Source organism: Hemiscyllium ocellatum, chromosome 8 (genome assembly GCF_020745735.1).
Source record: "Hemiscyllium ocellatum isolate sHemOce1 chromosome 8, sHemOce1.pat.X.cur, whole genome shotgun sequence".
Classification (NCBI taxonomy): domain Eukaryota; kingdom Metazoa; phylum Chordata; class Chondrichthyes; order Orectolobiformes; family Hemiscylliidae; genus Hemiscyllium; species Hemiscyllium ocellatum.
The window spans coordinates 88313102-88337037 of NC_083408.1; the positions used below are offsets into that span (position 1 = coordinate 88313102).

Genomic DNA, 23936 nt, shown 5'->3' on the forward strand with positions numbered 1-23936 from the left:
ATATAAGTTCTGCGCAATGTGATTCAGTGACTCTGGAATTATCCTTGTCCTTGGGAGACTGCCTCGAATTTCACGCCATAGGATGTCAAAGCAGTTTCAAAGAAACAGAGTATAAATAGTAAATGCACTGCAAACTGAGGTAACTTCCTGTAAGTTACCTCCTGTGAATGGGTTTTCCCCTTTTTAAGAATACTCAAGGACAAGAATTTGAATCCAATTTCAAAGCTGGTAGCAGCTGAGAAAATGTCTAATTATCACTGTGTTGTTGGTTTAAAAAGAGAAAATTTATCCCTCTTCGCCGGAAGCCAGAAAAGAATTAAAACCCCATTAAGACGAAACAGGATAAAGGCCTTTCGACTGACCTGTAAAGCCAAGTCAGCAACTGAGATCACTGCTACTGGTTTTACCCAACGTAACATACACAGCGTCCCATTGTCTATACTTCACAGAACCCAGATGCTGATATGTGAGTTTTTAAAAAAACTTTTATCTTTTTAAGCTGCCCTCTTATTTTTAATCTTTCTTTTACATATGTTGCATTATTATTTATTTCTGTCATGATTTGGAAGTGTTTAGTAACTAATATAATCTTTCTTTCATTCAAGAAAGCTAGTTCATTTGGTTAAAAATCACGAACACCAGGTTATAGTCCAACAAGCTTATTTGGAAGCACTAGCTTTTGAGGTGCTGCCTCTTTATCAGGACAAACACCTGATGAAGAGACAGTGTCTCAAAAGCTAGTGTTTCCAAATAAAGCTGTTGGACTATAATCTGGTGTTGTGATTTTTAACTTTGTACACCTAGTCCAACACTGGCGGCTTCAGATCATAGTTAATTTGGCATCCTTTTGGTCTGGGAGAAAGACATCCACAAGGGAATAGTTCTTTTTTAAATTAACTTTGTTGTTACCGACCGAATGGTCAGGTCTATAAAGAAGGGAAGCTAGTTCATGTCTCCTTACCTAGGAGGTTGACAATTTAGAGTATCCCACCTGGAACCCTACTAGCTTGGGGAACTTCATTTGGAGCCAGACGTAGTTGTAAGTACTGGTAGATACAAGCTACCAACTTATCTACTAACTTTATCATTTTCCCTGACACTGTCAAAGGTTAAATTGAACTGTTTGCAACCTGGGTATCACATTAGACCCAGAAATGAACTTGTGATCACATGCCCATGCCATAGCCAAGACCACTTTTGTAACACCCCCAACTCTGCCCTTCCTCAACTCCCCTATTGCTGAAACTCTCATCTAAGCCTTCATTACCTTCATTAGGGTGGTACGATGGCACAGTGGTTAGCACTGCTGCCTCACAGCGCCAGGGTCCCACGTTTGATTCCAGCCTCGGGCGAACTGTCTGTGTGGAGTTTGCACATTCTTCTCGTGTCTGCGTGGGTTTCCTTCCACAGTCTAAATGCGTGCAGGTCAGATGAATTGGCCATGTCAAATTACCTATTGTGTTAGGTGCATTACTCAGAGGGAAATGGGTGTGGGTGGGTTACTCTTCGGAGGGTCAGTGTGGACTGGTTAGGCCGAAGGGCCTGTTTCCACACTGTAGGAAATCTAATCTAATTACCTATAGATCGACTAGTCCAATATGTTATTTTCCTGATAGCCAGTTAGTGATTGAGGAGACCAGAAAACAATTTTTACTCGGTTTTAGATTTATTCACAAAGTGAAACATTACAAGTCCTAAAGTTTCTAAATCATAACAAAACAGTAGTGTTGATAAGCTCTCTAGTGTTTTGGTTAATCAATAACCAAGTTAACAAATGAACAACCCTTTAAAAAGGTCACTGTTAATTTATTGTAACAAGAATAAAAATTATGAAAGAATTGTTGTGGTGCTCACTGGTCATGGAAAGCTTTAAGCATACTCATGAAAACTATGTATTCTCTGTTCTATGACATCTGGTTGCAGACATAATGCAGTTGAGAACCCTCTCTACAACCTACTGCCTGGATTTATCAATGGCCACCCTGGCCAGGCCAAGAAACAAACTAAGGAAAATGTTTTCTGTTCTGCCTCACCCCTCCTTGCCCAGATAGACAGTTTTAAAGGAGGGATCTCAAGAAAGCAATCAACAATAAACTCTGAAGTTAGGAACTTGGGGGTATGTTGTTGTAAAGACTGTCTTGTAAGCTTTGCTCTTTTTTAAAATCATGAACTGAAATGAGAAATAACTGTTCTAAAACAAGCGTTTTTAAAGATTGATGCATATTTTGAAAAACAAGCAACCTGATACTACTTCTTGCAAGCATTATTTGAATATCTGTTTGTAACTAAGCAGTAATTGAAGTGGTCACGGACAAATTGGAGCTGAGGGGTTCTGGGTAAAGATACGGCTGGGTGGCAAAAACGTGTTGGTCTATGAACTAGTGACCAATTGTTGATGACAAAAAACTTTTGCCTGTGTTTTCAGGTAACTAAACAACTTGGGGATGAGAACAACATACAGAGAAGAAGTTTGATCTCGATCAGCATAGAAGCTGTTCTCTAGTCAAAAGCTATTTTAAACCTGAAGAAAACTACTTCATCTTTCACATAGCAGCTGCTGTTAGCTGAGAGTTTTGCCTGTCAAGTCAGACTTTTTATAAGTGAACCAATCATGCAGTGTCTGTTGTGAATCAATGGAAGCATCCAGAGTAGGGCAACAGAAAGTAGCATTCTTACAAAGTAAAGAATCGTAAGGATCATTTCAGTAACGTACAAATAGAACCACTGAACCACTTCTATTTTTCCTGTCTTTGTCTGTGCGTGAGGGAAATTTAAAAGAGAATTAGAGTTTTAATTTGTTGTGTTATATACCAGTTTATAACTATTTACTTGTGGCTAGAGTCCAGTTACTTGTAATAATTAGTAAGTATTGTTTAGTACAGAAATTTGGTTCACGCTTTCTATCAACCTGGGTCTGAAAATCAGGTATGTTGGGGAATTTTGGTACTTATATTAAAATTTATAACTTTTGTGACAACTCTGGGAATAGTAAGGTTTGATTTCCAGTGTGCTACTCAATAAGAGATGACAGTGTAAAAAAAATTGTCATTAATCCTAGACTTCCCTTCATTTTAGGAGTGCTGGAACCAATTGTAGTATCTTATTAGTAATAAACTTGGCATAATGACATTAACTTGCATATTTATGGCATATTTAACAAATTGAAATGTTCAAAGACATTTCACAGGCATACCATCATCCAAAAAACTGACACTAAAGCAAATATGGTGAGATTAAGAGTGATGAAATGTTTGATTTAATTTTATGGAGGATTGTAAAGCAGAAGGAAAGAGATGGAGAGTCAGAAAAGTGTAGTAAGCAAATTACAAAAAGTGGGATTATTTCAGCTGATTACATGAAGGGGAAGACAGGCAGTGGACTTCTTGAGTATGATTGGATAAGTCAATGTGGAATTGGTTGAGGGTAGTTCCACTCTCCTCCTTCTGGGACAAAAGTATTGAAGGGGAATGCTCTGGTCGGTTGAATCAAAGGGTGCAGACAGACCAGCATGTATGGTGCATCAAAGTCAAAGACCAAGGCATGAAACTTGTGATCTTTCACATCTGCATTACTTGGTATTAATATATTACTTTGTTAACATAGTTAAAATCACACAACGCTAGTTTATAGTCCAATAGGTTTATTTGGAAGCATTAGCTTTTGGAGTGCTGCCCCTTCATCAGGTGGTTGTGGAGGTTAAGATCTTGCTCACAGAATTTATTATCATATTACAGAATGTTATTAACATAGCAAAAAATTAAAGCACCGAGGAAGCCACAACCTTTTTTTGGCTTTCCAAAGAATACAGTAGTTGCTTGGTTTACCACTGATTTAGAAAGCACAGTTTCAGTTCACTTCTTGCAATATATTCATTCCACTGAATTATTGTTTAAAATGCATTTCTATCTTTATCATTGTGTTACATGCAAGGGATTTATTGAAAATCGATTCAGTAATTAAAAATTATTACGGTTCTCATCTTTTTAATTATACATATATTTGAGCTTCTGGCATAATACAAGCATCTCATGCTCCAATTGAAGTATCATATTTATGTTTTATCAATACCATCATTTATTTCATTGAAGGCACCTGTGTCCAAAGATGTGCAGATTAGGTGAATTGGCCATGTTAAATTGCCCCTTGCATTCAGGGATGTGTTGGCTAGGTGCATTAGTCAAGGGTAAATGTAGAGTAATAGGATAGGGGAATGGACCTGGTGGAATACTCTTTGGAGCGTCGGTGTAGACTTATTGGGGCAAATGGCCTGTTTCCACATTGTAGATATCCTGATTTATTCTATGCTATTCTCTTCTTTTTTTAAAAAAAAACTCTAGAAATACTATTTTTGAAGGTGCCAGCTCTTGGATGAGACCCGAAACTAAGCAGATCTAAATCAAACATACATGGCATTACATGACATGCAGTATGTAGCTTTGATAACTAACTAACTCTCATACACTAAAGTGCTAATCTTTATTTTCTGATTTGAGTGATATCTGATGGAAGTTCACAAAAAGCAAGACTTTTTTACATTTTATTCAATATAGAGTCATAGAGATGTACAACATGGAATCAACCCATTCATGCTGACCAGATATCCCAACCCAGTCTAGTCCCATCTGCCAGCACCCAGCCCATATCCCTCCAAACCCTTTCTATTCATATGCCCATCCAAATGCCTCTTAAATATTGCAGTTGTACCAGCTCATTCCATACACATACCACCCTCTGTGTGAAAAAGTTGCCCCTTAGATCTCTTTTATTTCTTTCCCCTCTCACCCTAAACCTATGCCCTCTAGTTCTGGACTCACCGACCCCAGGGAAAAGACTTTGTCTATTCATCCTATCCATGCTCCTCACGATTTTGTAAACCTCTATAAGGTCACCCCTCAACTTCCGACAGTCCAGGGAAAACAGCCCCAGTCTGTTCAGCCTCACCTTATAGCTCAAATCCTTCAACCCTGGCAACATCCTTGTAAATCTTTTCTGAACCCTTTCAAGTTTCACAACATCCTTTTGATAGGAAGGAGACCAGAATTGCACGCAATATTCCAACAGCAGCCTAACCAATGTCCTGTACAGCAACAACATGACCTCTCAGTTCCTGTACTCAATACTCTGACCAATAAAGGAAAGCATACCAAATGCCTTCTTCACTATCCTATCTACTTGCGACTCCACTTTCAAGGAGCTATGAACCTGCACTCCAAGGTCTCTTTGTTCAGGACCTCACCATTAAGTGTATAAGTCCTTGAATACAAATTCCTATGATTGTTTTACAATTATTGTTTAGATTAGAGTGGTGCTGAAAAAGCACAGCAGGTCAGGCAGCATTCGAGGAGCAGAAAAATCAGATCAGGATGCTGCCTGATCTGCTGTGCTTTTCCAGCATCTGCAGTCCACACTTTTTTTGCCTTACAATTATTGTTGTTTCATGTAAGAAATTGTGTTGTAGGGTAACTGCCTCTGTCATATTATAACTTGAATTGTCATCCCACCAGAGAATCCTCACTAATTTAAGCATATATCATGCACCAACATGTTTAAACAAAGGACAAAAAGGATTTTTTTTTACAAAAGTAGCTTTTAAATAAGGTCCATGTTGCATCTGGCTCACTCATGTCATTCTCCCACCCTCACCTGTCTGGCCTTCATGTGACTCCAGACCTACAGCAATGTGCAGCTTCACTTGGTAGTTAGGAAATCAAATGCAATGTTAGCATTCATTTCAGTTTATAAAATAATATATGCTTCTCTTCTTGCTACCAAAATGGATAACTGCACATTTTTCCACATTGTATTCCATCTGCCACTACTTTTCCCACTCTTCCACTTTCTGCAGCCTTCCCACTTTCTCAACATTACCTGGCGCTTAGTGACAATGCCCTCATTTCCTTTTTTTGCTTAATGTTTGCTGATGTATAACATAAGGAGTTGTGGTCCCAACACTGAACTATGTGAAACTCCATTAGTCACTGGCTGCCATCCTGAAAAAGATCCCTTTATCCTAATTTTCTGCTTTTGTTGGGCACCCAATCCTTTATCCATATAATAAAGTGCGTGGTTATGCACTTTCGTAGAGGCATAGACTATTTTCTAAATGGGAAAAAGCTTTGAAAATTTGTAGCACCAAAGCATTTAGGAGACCCAGTTCAGAATTCTCTTAAGGTTAACAGTAGGCAGTTAGGAATGCAAAAACAATGTTAGCATTTGTTTTGGAAGGGCTAGAATGCAAGTTATGGATGACTGAGGCTATATAAGGTTCTGGTCAGACCATATTTGGAATATTTTGAGTGGTTTTAGGCTACATACCTAAGGAAGTGTTGCCATTGGAAGAGGTCCAGATGAGGTTTACAAGAATGATCCTAGCAATGAAGGGCTTGTCATACGAATAGTAGTTAAGGACTCTGGGTTCAGAAGTGTGAGGTGGGGAAATGTCACTGAAATTTACAAATACTGAGAAACCAAGACAGAGTGGATGTGGTGAAGATGTTTCCAGTTGTAAGAAAACTAATTATTATACAGTAATGATTTTGACATGAATGTAGGAGGCATGACCAGTAAGTTTGCAGATGGCATGACATTAAAATTGATGGATATCTGGAACTCACTACCAAAAAGATTTGTCTTGACTGGAAGATGCTGGTGTTGGACTTGGGTGGACAAAGTTTAAAAAAAAACCTGGTATTGTGTGATTTAAAAGGTTTGAGGTGGTGAAAACCCTGAAGTCATTTAAAAGTAGACGAGATTTGGGACACCATAACATGCACTATTACAAGCTATATGCTGTAGAATTGATTGATTCTTCATGACTTGATGTGAATATGTTGGGCTGAAGGGCAATTTTTTTTTCCATGTTCTATGTTGAGTAGCCACAACCAAGCCCATGCGATCAAGCAAATGTAAATGATCACAAAATCATTTTCTTTGACCCTCACTTCCTAATTGTGTCTCCCCATCCCTAGGTGTTGGGTACGTTGGTTTATTTCCTGCTTTCGTGTTTGGGTTTGCTGAACCGCATTAAACGAAAACATAAATTGCTGGAGAATCTCAGCAGGTCTGGCATCATTCGTAGAGAGGCAAACGTAGTTAATTCTTCGGGCCCAGTGACCCAATTCATTCACCCTTGGCATCGCTGGCAAATTATCTGTCCAGCGTGGCATTGCCTCAGAGATGAATGCCTTGAGCACGTGGAGCCTCCAGCCCAGGGGGGCGGGGCCGGGGCCGGAACCGGGACGTGGGGGGGAGTTGCGCGCACATGACGCAATTACGTCAGGCGCGCGTGAGGCTGACGCAAGGAGAGCTTTGGGGGCTGGAGGGGTGACGACAAGCGGCCGACAGAAAGTTGGTGTTCGCGGAGGTGTAAGTGTAAGTTAGCGGGCGCCATTCTTGTGTTTTGGTGGGATCGCGGAGTTATTGACTCGGATGTGACGATCCAAGCGGCTGCCTGACCCGAGCCTCCCAACAAGAGACAGCGAGAGCCCGGTGGCCGCGAGTTTTATAGGGATCGAGCCCCCGGCGAGGACAATAAGCCGAGATGCAGGCGCCCGGTACCGAGAAGAAGTGGTGAGTGAGTGCGGCCGCTTTGGGTCGGGAAGGGGGCGGGCCCTGCTCGGACCCTGTTGTCGTGGAGGAGGCCGATGTCTTGTTGTCGATCGCCCAGAGCCGAGGGAGGGGGTTAGTGTTGGGTTTTGTGGGGAATGGCTGCAGCTCCCGGGACTCTGGCTCCGGGATCCACGTCGCCATTTTGTGGAGCTGGAACTCGGCCTGGACCCTCAGTCCCGGGGAAAGGCTGCTGCCTGCTGGCGGGAGGCTGGCCTCCCTCTCTCCGGGTGACCTTGGGCCGCTTTGTTTCAGGGACCCCCGGCATCAAGCTGATGTGTCGGGATTTGTCTGTTGTTGGGACAGGGCTTCATAAGGACGAGTGGGTGATGAGTACCAAGGAATATCTTTACCTGGAACTGGTCTGGAGCTTCAGGAGGCATTTACGAGAGTCTCTGCTTATTTATTCGGGTTTTAATGTAATTACTATGTGGTTGTTTTTTTATTTTACATTATGTTAATTCGAATACCCTTCCTGGGGGGACAGTGTGCTTCGAAATGTCCGCCACGTTTGATTTAAGGGTCTAAAACTATTTCGTGGTTTTAGTGAAAAGTCGTATTGTGTTGTGGAGTTGTATTTAATTACTTGGTTTAATTGTGACAAGTTATTTGAGCCACACCAGCGATTTATTTTTCTGGACACTTGTAAGCTCTGATGAAAATTTTGTAGGGGCAGAAGAGGTAATGTATTTATACTTTCTCATTCTCTTGCGGTAACGTTGATCCCACTGATGATCCAAATTTCTTTTGAAGATGGTTATTTTTGAGTCATTGTGTTGGACGTCTCGTATTTGGCTTCCTACTTTCAAACTAAGTGAAGGGAAATTGTCCTTGGGTTATATCAGTTTTGGAATTGATCGTTTTACAGGAATTGGGGTTTATATTTTCCACTGAGAATTCTGTAAAGTGTCTTAATTACTGCAGCAAGATGTATTGTCAGTATGTTCTTTTGTCTTTGCATTCAAAAAGTGTTATTAATAGTGGATAAAGCTTCAAACATGTTTTAAAATTACAAACTAAATATGAACAATAATTATATTGTATCTTTTGATCCATAAGGTCTAAATTGATGACTCAGACCGAAAGCTTAGATGTGTTTGATTCAAATCCTTGCACTTCCAAATTGTTATTTTTGAAAAGCATATAGGTGCTCAGTATCTTTAATTAATTATTTAAAAAAGTTTTAAAATTGTATGTGCTGTTTTAACATTTATAGTACCATAACCGTTGATTTTCTTTCACCAAGTATACTGCATTATAAATTTGTCGTACCATTACTAGTCAACTACTTTCTCCAAAAAGGGGTAGCCTGACCATCTTCCCATATTAGTTTGCAGTTGCTGACATTCTGACCAAAAATTTAACTCGACTAACCAAGTAGATATTTCCACAGCCACAAGTAGATATTATGGCAGGTCAAAAGCTGAGAATAGTGTGGGGAGTAACTCATCTCCTGACTCCCTGAAGCCTTTTCACTATTTACGAGGCAGGAGTTGGAAATTATCCCTTCTTTGAATGTTATCATAGCTGTACTTGATTGGCACCCCATCATTGAACATTCACTGCCTTCACCAGCAGGCATTCCATATCAGCATTATGTACCTTGAGGCGATTATGTAAGCATGGAGAAACCGAGGACTGCAGATGCTGGAGATCAGAATCGAAGAGTGTGGTGCTAGAAAAGCACAGCCGGCCAGGCAGCATCCAAGGAACAGGAGAGTCAACAGGATTCCTGATGAAGGGCTTGTGCCTGAAACATTGATTCACCTGTCTCTCTGATGCTGCCGGACCAGCTGTGCTTTTCCAGCACCCCAATCTTTGACCGTTATGCAAGCTTCCCAAATTAGAACTTGTGCTTGGATGGACGAGAACAATCGTTCAACATCACGGAATAAAAAAAATCCCAAACTTTCTACCTAATGCATTGTCCAAAGACCTTCCCTACACAAACTATGGTGTTTTAAGAAGTTGGCTCATCACTTCAGTGTGGCATATATGGATGATGACAATGTGTATTTGTATAGTGTCATTAACATAATAAAATGCCCAATGTAACAGGCATGTTAGAATGCAAAAAAAAATTAATTTTGGTTACATGAGAAATGCTCAAGAAAAACTGATTATGCCAACAAAATAGAGGAGTATCTTTAGGAGCTATTCAGTTCATGGATGTTCAACGGCATATTACTATATATTAGAAACTGATCTGACTGTATTTGAGACTCTAGGTGCTTGACCTGCCAAAGGTTGCAAAGACCAAGGAAATTATGCTTCACCAAACTAGCAACGGACTAGTCTCGAAAATATTATCAGAGAGCAAAGTTCTTGTTCAGTCAATGAAAAGATAGGCCATTGGGTGAAGTTTTGGTAAAATTTCATCCCAGATCATACAACTTACTTCAGAAGTTTGAAGGAATTCTATGAACATATTGCAGCTAAATGTTCATCAAATAAAATCTGGCACCAGAATACACTGCACAAATGTACCACTGAAAGTTGGCCTTTTCTGTTATCCATTTTCTCATTGACTTCAATTAAAATGGTCAGGTTTTCTACTTCGTATGCTTCAGAGAAGATGGTAGTTTATGAAGGTTGATTGAGGTTATATTTGAATTTTTTTTGCATTATCATTCCAATTTCTCCACATGCCTAAAGTTACCTATTTAGTTAAAATGAATGTAATATTTCTATAACATTGGTTTAAGGGTAATTCCCAGGGTATTTACAAGAAAATACTTCTCCATCTGAAATAACCTTATTGAAACACACTCCACTGCTTTTGTGATGTACATCCTTCAAGTGAATCTACATGGTAAGTGTTTCTGGAAGGCATCCATGTATGTTCCTAAGACTTATCACAAAGTATACCAACAGTCTGGGCAGTCATTGGGAACGAAGACTACTGGATGTTTTGTTTGCAATGGTGTGTCCAAACAAATTGACTACAGCTAGGTTTTGGTGACTATGTTCAAATTTCATTTATGTGGTTATTTCTCATCTGGTAACCACGGTTATGTTTTGAAGAAAAGTCTTCGAATATTGACCAGAGGTTAGAACCTTTGCCAGTTGTTGCTTTGGCTGAGTTCAGTTCAGTCAGTACAGGCTTTTTGTCCTGTTTTGTTTCCTTCTATAGTAATGCTGAATATTATCCTGCTTACGGTGCTATCACTTGTTTGCCTTTTGTCTATGACAGCAAACAAAGATTGCTTAATTTTAGAGAGCAGTAGAGTATTGTCTCAGGATAAAGAGTTCATGACTAAGATGAGCAATTTTTAATTGAAAGAGCTGTAAATCTTTGGAGTTTTCTAACCAAGATGGTTGCGAACACTCCATTACTGATATTTTTACTCTCTAAGGTAATCGCCTATATGAGATGGGCTAGGAAAGTGAATTTAAAGCCCAAGATTGACCATGATGGTATTGAATGACAGATTGGGCTTGACCACTGATATCATCTACTTCTATCTTATGTTATTGTGGCAATGCACATTTAAATAGTTTTGGATTAGAAAAGCCACCCTGAAATCGTGAGCACACTATCTCCCTTGTTGCCTGTTCCTCTGTCTGTCCTTGATCAAGGAAATATTTCTGATCATCCATTTCTTGGATTCGCTTTCTTTATGCTATCTACTGGAAGGTGTTTGACACATGCCAGTATTTGAACCTCCAGTTTTTTTCCCCCTCCTTTGTTGAAGATTTGAACTCCTAGTGGCTGTTTGTCTTTTACAAATACCATGTCAACCCTATCTAATTAGTTGGTATGGATAATATAGACCAAAATATGGTAAAACATGCTATGTTTGAACTACAGTGTGGGAGATAAATGGTATATTGCCCTCTGCAAATGTGGCTACAGTAGACCTATCACCCTCTAGCTTAGACTTACTGACTCAGTGAAAGTTCGAGATTTCTCAACATAGAAGAGAGGGGAATCAGTGTTTCAGTTTGCTTTAGATTTTTTTGGGTAAAGAGGTACATGATAATTGGTGATTGGTGACTAAGCAATAATGGGAGACCGCACCAGCTAGAATGCAGTCACTAGCAGCTTAGAGCAGGATGCCATACAAGATAGTGGTTAGAAGGAGCTTGGGTAGCTTTAATATAATTGTAGGGAATTTAACATGGACTCACACAAATCTTCTAAGCAGATTGAAAACCATACTTGGTCTCAGGGTGAGGATACTTTGAACTAGTTTGCAAAGATATTGGAGGGTGAATCCAGTTTTTGGATGCATTGCGATCCTAACATAGGTGAGAGTAAGCAAGCAATCCTGTTTGATTACCAGCAACTAGCAATTGAATTTAAGGGCCCTATCTCAATGTCTCAACATTATGACATCTTTGAAATCAACTGTACCAAATATATCATAACAAGATGCAATAGTGTCTGGAGACTGTACATGTTTAAAGTGGAAGTTAAATATTTGAATGATTAACTAAAAGAACTACACCAAATTCCATGTGTTTAAAAGATTTTACTATTTACATAATTTTACAGTGTTTGCTTTAATTCTTAACACTATAGTTTACTAAGATCTGGATTTATATTCTGCTTCCTTTTTTTGACTCAAAATCAAGTAATCCCCAGCTCCTCATTATTCACTGCATTGTTCCTCAATGTTCCATTTATCTCCTGGGTACAAGTTAGTTTGAAATCCTTCCAGTAGTATTCGGCACAGCGACCCGCAACTCTTCAAGTTGCACATTACACCTTTTTGTTTAGTGACATTCAAAACAAACATACTTTTTTCTGATAGCAGCTGCAAAGCAAGTGAAGAGCTGTCGACCTTCTCTCTTCATATCGCCAAGTTAAGCAGCTTGCTTTCTGTAAGAGAGCATTCAGATAAAGCCTAGCAAAAAAAATACTACCCACCCATCGTAATCTTATTTCTTTAGCTATGTGGCATATTTTGAGATATTCCAAACAAAGTCAAAATGACTGTCGTAGTCTTACCTGTGAACACCTTTTACAACCATACCAGCAATACACATCTTCCCTTCAAAGCTGTGATTGTCATGGTCTGTTTTAATTGTACTTCTTTCAGGTTGGTTCACCAGCATGTTAATCAGATATTTCCACTTATTGACATTTTAACTTCAGTTTCTAAAATTATAACTCAATACATGAAATATATAATCAGGTACTTGTGACAGCTTTAAAAAGGTAGCTCAGTCCCACCTTCTCAAGGACAATTAGGGATGAACCATGAATACTGGCCTTGTCAGTGATGCCCTTGTCCCATTGGAAGTTAAAATATTTCCTCTAAGGACTTACTGCAGGTGAAATAATTAGTAGACAATGGGAAATAGATGTTTTAAAGTAAGCACAATGCTAGGATTAGTCATTGCCTTTAACTAATGTCTTGAGATTGCATCAGCTCAGAAAAGGTTGTTGGTGGTCGGGGAATTGAGGGGTATGAAGGAGGCTGCAATGGAGAGCTAACTCCTTTTTAAACCTGTCAGCAAAAGAATGCTTAATTAACTGAGATCCGAGAAAACATAAGTTATTGAGGTAATGACTTGCTTACAAATGAATGTGGAAATAAATTTAATTTAAGGCTGTTTAAGTTCAAGAGCTGCTATAAACAATTCATGTTGGCTATCAACATGTATATGACTTGCTGACGAATGGAAAAAGGACACTTTGCTTTCTTGTATCCCAAAAGAGTATTGGGTTTTCTGGGTACTTTCAAAGTAAACTCTTTCTGTATGTTATTAATTTTTTTTTAATGTTTTCCACCTCACGTGTATAGAACAAACCGGATTAATATAATCTCTTCGCAAGCCGTTCTAGAAGTAAGGTTTCTTGCATAATCAAGTCAAATTTGTTGGTGCTGACCAATTTCTGTTTTTATTTGTGGGAAAGAGATTTTTTTGGTATAATTTGGAATTGTCATCTGCAAATTGCTGTTTGTTAATTCCATGAGTTGTGACCTTAAATATCATCATTGTGACTCCAAGCTCAAGTAGTCTGTTTTTATCACCACCAGACTTAGGGGGCGCTCTTTAAATGAGCTTTTATTCTCAAAACATTAAGCATTCTAATGGCTTGTTCTCCACAGGCACCATTATAACTGTAATACCTCTTGTTTGTGTTACCAGATGCTATTCTGATTGCTTTGCCCTGTTTGACAACATATGCTTTGAAGACTAGGCTTAAAAATCGCATCAGAGTAAAGAGAAGTATTTGGAAATTGTTCATTTTGAAGGTGGAACTATTGCTACTGCCTATCTCCCAACTTGGGGAGCACTGGATCTTCTCAAGTTTGGCTATCCAATTCTGAACTTTCTGAATTACAAGACTGTATATCTGCACTAGACTTCACCATTTAAGAAATAACTGATGAGTTTATGACCCTCGTTCTGCTGCTTCCATTCCCTTGTGACATGTGACTGCCTTAGTTGTTCCGCTAGGGTTTTTCTGGTGTAGTCTTGTTCCTGTGAAACATTTGACGGTCATGCTTGAATGTTTTTTTTCCCTGAATTTTGGTGACCTCCATTGCAGGGTAACAAAATAGTGACAGCAATCATGTTGATGCATGTTGAATCTTGTTTCTCACAGGAAACAAGCATCCTTCAATATTCTACACTTAACTTCTAGATTTGACTTAACTGCTGCAGAAATTGCCACGTTTGGACATCAGTGTCTATTGATGTCCAGTGCCTACTCTGACTTTAACTCTGGAGTCCTTCTATTGTCTTTTCTCTTCCATGTTTTCTGCCAGGACACGTAAATTCTATGTAATCCGTCCCCATTATGTGATTTCCACTGCATGCATTTGGCTTCTGCTTTTGGATCTGAGCACATTGATTACCAACTTTTCCCCCCAAGGTAGGGACACTACCAATGCAACACAAGACCCCAACACCCACATTGATTGAATATGTACAAACTATATACCTTTCAGCAAATTCCTTTTTATTTAGGACAGGGATTCGTTTTTAACTGTTTTAAGTCATGGCTTCATGATATAGTTGTGTTGCCTTAGCGGCATTCTGTGCCTTTGTACGGTTAAATATAGACTATACAGTTAATTTTAAGATAACATGTGTTTTGCCAGCATGACTTGCCTGTTACGTGCCAGAAGAATTAGGGAACAGGTAGTTTCGGGAGCACTCATCTTCATTCATAGTAGCACAATTCCAGCAAGGATTGGTTCGCGTGCTTCTTTTTGCGAACGCACCAACGTCCGTGTTGTCCTGCACCCATGCTTATATCTGTGCCATTCTGCACATGCGTTCATGGCAGCTGCCAATAGCACGTTTCTGAGAGGTATTGTACAGAGAGCAGCTTTCATACATTTTTTAAAAATGTACTGTTAAATTTACTTTTGCTTCATTAAATATGATTTCAACCTTCATTCAGGCTGTATTATACTTTGTGTTAGACTTTTCGTGATTTTTGAGCAATTGTAATTGATGCTTTCTGCTGGTTTACCCCAACCCCACTTTTCTCAAAGGCCCCATTATTTCTATTAAGCAAGATGTTGCTGGAATGCAATTACAGGGTTATTTTATTGTTTTGAAAATGTGTTGCTGGTTAAAGCACAACAGGTCAGGCAGCATCCAAGGAACAGGAAATTCGACGTTTCGGGCCAGAGCCCTTCATCAGGAATGAGGAGAGGGTACCAGGCAGGCTAAGATAAAAGGTAGGGAGGAGGGACTTAGGGGAGGGGCAGTGGAGATGTGATAGGTGGAAGGAGGTCAAGGTGAGGGTGATAGGCCGGAGTGGGGTGGGGGCGGAGAGGTCAGGAAGAGGATTGCAGGTTAGGAGGGCGGTGCTGAGTTCAAGGGAATCGTCTGAGACAAGGTGGGGGGAGGGGAAATGAGGAAACTGGAGAAATCTGAGTTCATCCCTTGTGGTTGGAGGGTTCCCAGACGGAAGATGAGGCGCTCTTCCTCCAACCGTCATGTTGTTATGTTCTGGCGATGGAGGAGTCCAAGGACCTATTGTTTTCCATTGTATAGTTTTGAAGCATGTATCAATCTGAAAACTTTAAATGGCAATTAACAGCATTAGTAGTTGTTAATATTTGTTTAATATCGAATTTCTGTTGTTGTGTTCTTATGTCATTCCACAGAGTGCCACTTCTGGAAAAAGCTTTCTGAAGTTATAATGCCCAGAAATTTCAGTCTTAAAGTTTACCCAACAGTAAATCTGCCATTGATACTTAGAAGAGGGAACATGCTCTTAAATTAATTAGAGTGCATAGGTGTTTGAAGATTGCTGAGAGCTTTGTATAGTTGCACTATGGAGGAGTGAGAAGTATTCAATTTTTTTTAAATAGCAAATTTTAGTTTCCTCTTACACCTCTCTCACAGTCCAATTTTATTAAATAGACTTATAAAGTGAGTGTTCACGGGCTCTCGGGCATGGCAACCTACCTTCACTGGGTAACCACCTGTGTAGTCTCTGCCTTCTACTTGCTTTGTAGGACTGTTATCAGGAGTGGAAATATTGCTGAGTGCTCCTGACAATGGGCATAAAAACATGAAGCAAGTTTACTAACTGCACATAATCTGTGCTAAAGATGTTGATTTCAGCCACAACATGACTTTGGTGAAGTAGTTTTGAAAATCACAGTTCTGGTGTATACCTTGAATTCCACCAGCCCCCCCCCCCCCCCAATGGTGGTGCTTGCTGCTTTTCAACATAACTGAGCTGTCATGAGTGACACATTAAGAAGCATTTGTCATTTACTAGCTTTTGATAAAGTATAATGTCACAGAAGCTTATGTAAGCTAGGATCTAACGTGAACCTATTCCACACTTGGGTGCATAAAGAAAAGTACATTTAAATTAAGGTTTTTAGATTTCTTAAAGTTGCAATGACTTTTTAAAATGCTGAAAGCTTATTTAACAATCAAATTATAAACGTTAGTAATATTTTTCAAGAGGTAGAGGCACATACCAAAGCAACATTTCAGAGATATATCGACAGACACATGAATAGGCTGGGAATAAAGGGATAGGGGCCATGGGCAGTCAGTTGGAGTTAATTTAGAATGGCAGCATGGTGAGCTGAAGGGCCAGTTTATTTGGTGTACTGTTTTGTGTTCTGTACTTTGCCTACTGTTGATCAAGCTGATGTTGGGAGGCTGAATATCATCTCCTTTATAAGTGCAGAGTTATTTTAGATATGTAAATTCCTTGGACATCTCACCCAGTGGCCACAGAGCACTGTTATTGAGGCTCTTAATTCTCTCTTGCTTTGTATTTTCTATTGTCCTTTTATGCTACTTGTTCTATCGTTTGTAATGTTTCTTGCACCAGATTCGGTTGCGGAAACTGCTGAAGATAAACATTGTGACACTTTTTGTTGGGTTTTCTAATGGCCTATCTTTAGTTTGTAGCCTGATTTAAGAGCATTATACTTGGTATAGAGCTCCTTAAATTTTTGAGAAATTATTATTTGAATGAGATGTTTGAGAGTTATAATTTGAAGTAAGTCTGTGTCTTTGCAAAAGAAACATCGGTGGTGGGAAGCTTTTGTCAACTGTTGCTTATCTATATGCTTGCTTTGCACTGAATGGAGTATGCAGAAAATATTAAAGCAGAATGGTATTTAGATCTATGTTTGTACAGGGATTGGTACTCAATATTTAATCAGTAAGTGCTTCTAGATTTTTTAACATCAGTGCAAATATTACGAAGTTTTAATAACTTGCAAGTGAAGCATTCATATGTTTTTGTGGTTTGGGTTCCACCATACCAGTGACAATAAGGACAATAAATGCAGAATGGCTGTAGAAGCTTGGAAGACGCCAGCAGCAGAGCTACTTGATGGCACCGTGTTTCATGGATATGGATTTCCATTTTTCTGGAAACTTATGCTTTTTTTTATTAACCAATGCAGTACAGGTGTTACTGGCTGGCCAGCATTTATTGTCTGTCCCTAGTTGTCCTTAAGTAGTGATGAGTGCCTTCTTGAACCACAATGTCCTTGGAATATCAGTGCTGCTACCTTTTTACTGTTGGCCCTGAACTTGTTGTTGTAATGTGAAGGTAACTGTAATTTTTTTAAACATAAATGTTTCCCGGTAGTAGCCATTGGCACAAATCAGTGAGCATTGTTGATTGATACTTTAGTAAACTTTGGATTATTCTGTATTTTAATCTGATTTAGTTTTCCTATTGTTTCAATTTACTAATTTCATGTTTGAAGAAAAGTTAGTTCACAAAATAATTGAGATCAAATTTGACAGGTATAGTAAGTGATTTGAGTTTTAAGATTGATATTTCTGCTATTCATTTCTGGTAATTGAAAGAAAGTAGAAAGTATGTTTTGCAATTGGTACTTGGAAATTGTTCTTGAGATTGTGATGGACATTTGAAAATGGACACATTCTAACATCCTTTTTTTGTGTTTTTTAAAAGATAAAATAACTGAATTTGAGAGAAGCATTCGTGTTGACACTCCCTGTATAACTGGAGTAAAGCTCTTGTTTAAACAGATTGAAGGTTATTTTGTTAGCAGTTATTTTGTTAGCAGTTATTTACTGAAGGTTCCTTGAAATGGAAGTTTTGACAAGACATTACATGAGTATTTTATTATTTTACAGATAAGACAATAAGCAGAATGTCCCAATAAATCAGTGTGGTATATCAACCATAGGTATCATTATAATCATTACCCTAATTGTTTGAATTCATTATTAACATGATGACTTCAGTAGTTTATTACATAGGTTTTTTGGGAGGGAGAGAAATCCTTGATTTTATTTAATTCACATTCCTTTCAACACAACAGAATTTGGTTTGCAAATATCCTTCTCTCTAAATCCTCCCTTGCAGAAAACTTCCATCTGAGAGTGGTTCTCAAAGACTTGGCATTCTACACATCAAGATGGCTGTACAGTCAGTTTTATACAGTTTTAACTTGTAAAAGTGACTTCCAGACTGAGTCATCCTAACCACAATGAGGATTGAGTAATCCAGGGTTTTAAGCCAGACGCATCTCTTGTCTTTTAGCTAAGGTAATCCATAAATGTTGTTGACTCCCACTTTGATGCCTGAGGTAGAAACCATTGTTTTACATCTTTTAGAATGGTCCATTGTATTGCTGAAGACCACATATATTCTAAAAGTCTTTTTGAGACCTGAGTCAGCAATAGGACTATTCACTAGGCTTTAAAACAGTCCGTTGTAACTGAGATGGTCTATGCGCCCTCCACCCTGAAGAGATTTTCTTATGCTTGCTTTTCAATGTACACATTTTTAAAACACTTAATTTTAAAATTGTGTTTCTTAAGAGAGAACTGCAATATCAGATAACACATGTTGGCAAAAAGTTAATGGTTGTGATTTACATAAGATGAAGTGTTTACCTTGTCATCTGAGCTGAAGTACCAGAGTGGTATAGGGTATGTGGGATATTGTATAAAATTCTCAAATACTTTCGTTGCCTTAGTTCATCTGTTCTAACCTATTCATGTGTGTATGTGTCAAGTTACTTTAATTTCACAGAACCCCCCAATTTGTACACACATCATTGTTTACAATGTCTGAGTTATAACGCTGAGCATTAGCTCAGTCCAAAGCTCTATGTACAACATTTTCTAAAAATTATGGTGATTTGCTTTTTGTTTGAGTTTATGTCTTTGAAACGCAGCTTCTCTTAAAATGTGAAAACTATGGATGCTGTTGATTGGAACAGAAACAGAAATTGCTGGAAAAGCTCAGGTGGTCTGGCCACGTTTGTGAGGAGAAATCAGTTAAGCCTCTGAAGGATCACTCGACCCAAAACATTAAGTCTGATTTCTCCCCAAAGATGCTGCCAGACCCACTGAGTTTTTCCAGCAATTTCATCTTCGTTTCTTTTAAAACTCATTCAGTCTGGTGACTACCCAGATTTCAGCAGGTCAGGGTGACCTTCTCCCACCTGTCACTGTCTGGCATTCACATGCTGAATGTCATTGGTTTTTTGGTCTCTAATATAATTATAATCATTGAAGAATCTATTCAGGTAGTCTGAGCAAATTTGCTTCAAAATCCAACAATGTAGATTTATTTAGTGTCTTGCTTTGTAGAAAAAGAATCATGTGAGTCATTGAGGCCGAAAGTAAAATGATTTTCTCTGAAAGGGCAAGGTATTGGGAAGGTGACCAATACGTTAGTCAAAGAGGTGAGTCCAAGGACAAAATGAGCGGTGCATCAGTATTCGGGAGGACATTTCAGAGTTTAGGCTTGCTGATCTGATATCATCAAGGGATTAGATTGGGAGGACAATCTGTCTTAATCTGTGACAGTATTGCCCGTGTTAGTCATTGGGAAAGTATTTTGTGATACATTTAAGGGCACTCCTGAAGCACACAAGATTTGTAAAAGCTGTCAAACATGCACAGCAATTTATTACATCCTGTCTAAGATCAAAAACTACCATATTGATGCAGAACCCCTTCCTGGCTCAAAGCTCAAGTGAATGTAGCAGAAACTTTGCATAGCAGGCTCCACAAGCGCCATTATGATGGAAGGTTGAAGTATGTATCAAGCTACCTTGAAGTTGAGACTGCAGCATTTTGCCATTGTGATTTCCTGTGTGTAACTATCTGGCATTCAGTAAAATGTCAGCTTGAGTTATGCACTCAAGTTCTCAAATCCACAGCTTCTCATGCTACAGCAATTGTGTTCTGCACAAACCTTGGTATTACCCTAAGCTAATAAATCCTAAAGCAGCTTTCCTTTTAGTATATTTTATTTTGGTTGCTACAAACTAAGTCTCAGTAAGATCAATATGCTGTGTATCATTAAGCAGCCTTTCATGATCAGCATTGATTCACAATTTCATGCCATTTTGACTTGTCATTTGGAAGGGCTGCAGACTGTGTTGACGCTAGCTTACGTGTCGTCCTGTTTTGCCTATCCCCGTATCAGTCGATGCAACCTCTGAGACACAATATGGTATTACCTCCTTCATCTTTATTCCAGACTCTGAAGGGAGAGAGAATGATTGTCCGTATGCACAGAGACATGAGTTCTCGGTCTTCTCTGGAACAGCAGTTTCTTAAGGAATTATATAGTCGCTTACAAGGCGGAGGATCCAGATAAGGCAACATGCATATATCGATTGGGTGACCATTACAATCAGCGAGTGTCAATAGTAAAGATTAAGTCATCTGCTGTTACACAGTGAATAACTGGCTTCACATAATGAAGGCTTTTCACCTTGTTAACTGGCTTTACATACTGAATGCTTCCTCATCTTGTTAAATGGCTGGTCATAATGAATGCTTTTTCACCTGGTTAACCCATTACCCTTGCCTCCAGCATCCCATTGTTAAGAATAAGTGAAATATTGGCCTCTCTGAGATGGTGCCAGACGATCATGGCTGTATTGGTCATTAAACACATTGAGCAATGGGCTTAATAGTATGCTTATAAATTCCTTATATAATTCGCTGGGAAGTTTATCAGGCATCTTTCCACTCTGAAGCTGCTTCACAGCTTCTGCACCTCTTGATCTGATAAGGGGGCATTGAGAAAGAGGGGGTCATGCCCAGGAGCTCCAGATCTTTTTAAAAAAGATTTCATTTTGGCCCTCCCCTCCCCTCAACCCTCAGGTTGGTTTACTTAGAGTAAAATCTCTGGAATGCCACGTTAATCGTTTTGGAGTCACATGTTAGGTTCTCAGATCCTTCCATAATGGCTAAAATGGCTTGTGGGGCACTTCTTTTCCAGGCGAGATATACTAAGTATTTGCCTGGTCTGTCACCATGCTCATGTAACCTTTGCTTTGCAAAGGTAAGCTCCTTCTTTGCCATCTGCATGAGCACAGAGTTCAATGCAGACCGCAACACCATAATCCTCTGTAGTTTGACCAATCAGGGCCTGTCAAAGTAAGCCTTCAACCATGCCTCGAGGACACTTTGCTGCTTGTCATTCTACCGCTTTCCACTGGCAAAGTAGGAAATAACTAACCCCCTACATGGGCTTTGGCGGTTTCCCAAAGGATGGATGGACGACTAACCGAGCCTAAGTTGATGACTAAGAACGCTGGAAATTCCTTAGAGAAATACTCTGCAAGCTTATTATCCTTGAGGATAAAGGGATCCATTCGCCAGTACCTTGAATCCAATGTAGCGTCCTTAATCTTAACCAACAGGTACACTGGAGTGTGATCAGAGATGTAATATTACCAATTGTACAAGGTACCACCAGGTCCAGAGTTGCCATAGGGGTCAGAAATATCAATCCTGGTGTGACATCTGTGTGGATTGGAAAAAAAATAAAATCCCTGCTTGTAGGGTGGAGACTCCTCCAGATGTCCACCAACTCTAACTCCGCACAGAGATCCACTAGTTGTTTAGTTTGTACAGAGAGTATTAAAGGGCCTTTAGGCAACCTGTCTACTGTGTGATCCATGAAGCAGTTGAAATCTCCCCCTATAATGATATGCCGGAGCTCAAAACTGATCAGTTTAGAAAACGCATCTACCAAAAATTTGAGGGGATGAGTGGAGGGCAATAAACGTTTTAAAACACCATATTCTTCCTGTGTATGTCTTTAACACAATTTAGTAACGTAAATGGGAGATTCCTCCTAACCAATATAGCCGCTCCCTTACTTCTGGTATTAAATGATGAAAAGTAAACCCGATCAAAACCATTCTGCTGTAGTTTCAAATGCTCCCTATCATCCAAATGTGTCTCCTGTAACAAAGCAATATCCACCTTCTTAATTGCTGAGTGACTTCCCTTGATATTCCAGGTATACCATTTAATCAAGTCATTAGGCATAACTTTCTGCAGTAACATTTAAATTCCAGAGAGGAGGAACTCGAACCATAAATCGCTGAGCCTTTGTATCATGTGATCCATCGAACGTTAAAAACTACATAAACTAAAACCATTACATTTAACAAACCTACAAAACCATCAAAGATTTAAAAACAACAAAAACCAAAAAAAAATCATATAAAGCACCAATGGTGCTGAATAGGGGAATTCACCCCTGCCCAAAAGGGACAACTACCCATCCCAAACTGCCCAGAAGCAGGCATCTATCTATCTCAACCATTTTCTCTCCTCGCTAGAGCCACACCGCAAACACGAGCAGAAAGGAAAGTAAATACACCTTAGAAGAGCAATATGAATAAAGAAAAAAAGTCTATTTTAAAGAGAAAAAGGGATAAATGTCTCACCCATTCTTTGGTATAACTTAACTTAGAAATTGAAAGTACACATCTCAACCGCCATTGAACATAATTTAAGCCAAATTACTATCAATATGCAAAAAAAAGGAAAAGAGAGCTCCAACCGGACTTCCTCTGCTGTTTTTTTTTAAAAACCAACAAAGGCATACCCACACAACACTACTGTTTGTAAATACTATTGTTCAGATTAGGTTAATTTGTCCACAGAGTCTCTTGCCTTCTCTGACATGTCAAAGAGATGTACGCATACATCTAACATGACTTGAAGCACAGCTGGATACCTCAGAGTATTGAATCCCAAGCTCCCTTGGTCTTCTCTTGACACCATCATAAGATTTTCTTTATCGGATCACCACCACTGAGAAGTGCTGGAAGAACATGATCTTAGAGTCCTCATAAGCCTTTGGATCCTTCCCCTGGATTCTGAAAGCTTCCACAATTCTCTCCTTATCTTTATCTTTATCTTTGTCTTTATAGTGATGAAACCGCACTAGGAGAGGACGAGGACATTGACCCAAACCTGATCTCAGTACCATGAGCCGGTGTGCCCTCTCAATCTTCAAGCCTCTCATGCCAGCCTCCAAGTTAGAGAATTTCAGCCGCCAGTCCTCAATAAATTCTGCATACTGCTCACCTTCCTTGCCCACAGGCAGACTGATCCGAATATTTTTTCGCCTGCCCCAGTTCTCAAGATCATCCACTTGGTTGCGTAAAATTACGGACCTGCGTTTCCAGGGCTTGGATCCTATCCTTGGAGGAACTGGCATTAGCTTCCACTACTGATTCTGTGCTCAACCTCATCCATCCTCTTTTCCAGATCTCCCAGCTGCTGTTCACGCTTCTGCAGCATGATAAAGATCGGGGCCAGCTTCTCCTCTAACTGCTCACCCACCATCTCGTGAGATTGCGCAAGCTCGTTCACCAGGGCCTGATCAGTAATAGAGTCCGAGGATATTGCAACCTCAGACGCTCCTCTTCCCTCATTCAGCATCTCTGGACGGCATGAACTGCAGTTAGGTTAACCTTTTACATTTACCTGGAACTCCATGACCTTTCTAGAGTCCCAAGATATTGCGATGGGCGGATTAAAAGTTTGTCCCGCTTGTGCTGCAGGGTGGAGCTCTGCAACGTGATCCTCTTAGATCCCCACCATCCTGGATTCCCTCCTACCTTATTGTT

At 39.5% G+C, this 23936-nt stretch overlaps 1 protein-coding gene across 3 annotated transcripts in view; it reads left to right on the plus strand.

Annotated features, from left to right (window-relative positions):
* The first annotated feature begins 7306 nt into the window (after positions 1–7306).
* The window catches only part of hif1aa (hypoxia inducible factor 1 subunit alpha a), a 64172-nt gene continuing 47542 nt past the window's right edge, over positions 7307–23936 (plus strand). For all 3 annotated transcript variants that reach the window (XM_060829341.1, XM_060829338.1, XM_060829339.1), the window contains exon 1: positions 7307–7569. Coding sequence is in view for 2 of the 3 variants with exons in the window: in XM_060829338.1 (XP_060685321.1) it covers positions 7541–7569 (29 nt within the window). In the remaining variant the exon portion in view is untranslated. The remainder of the gene's footprint in view (positions 7570–23936) is intronic.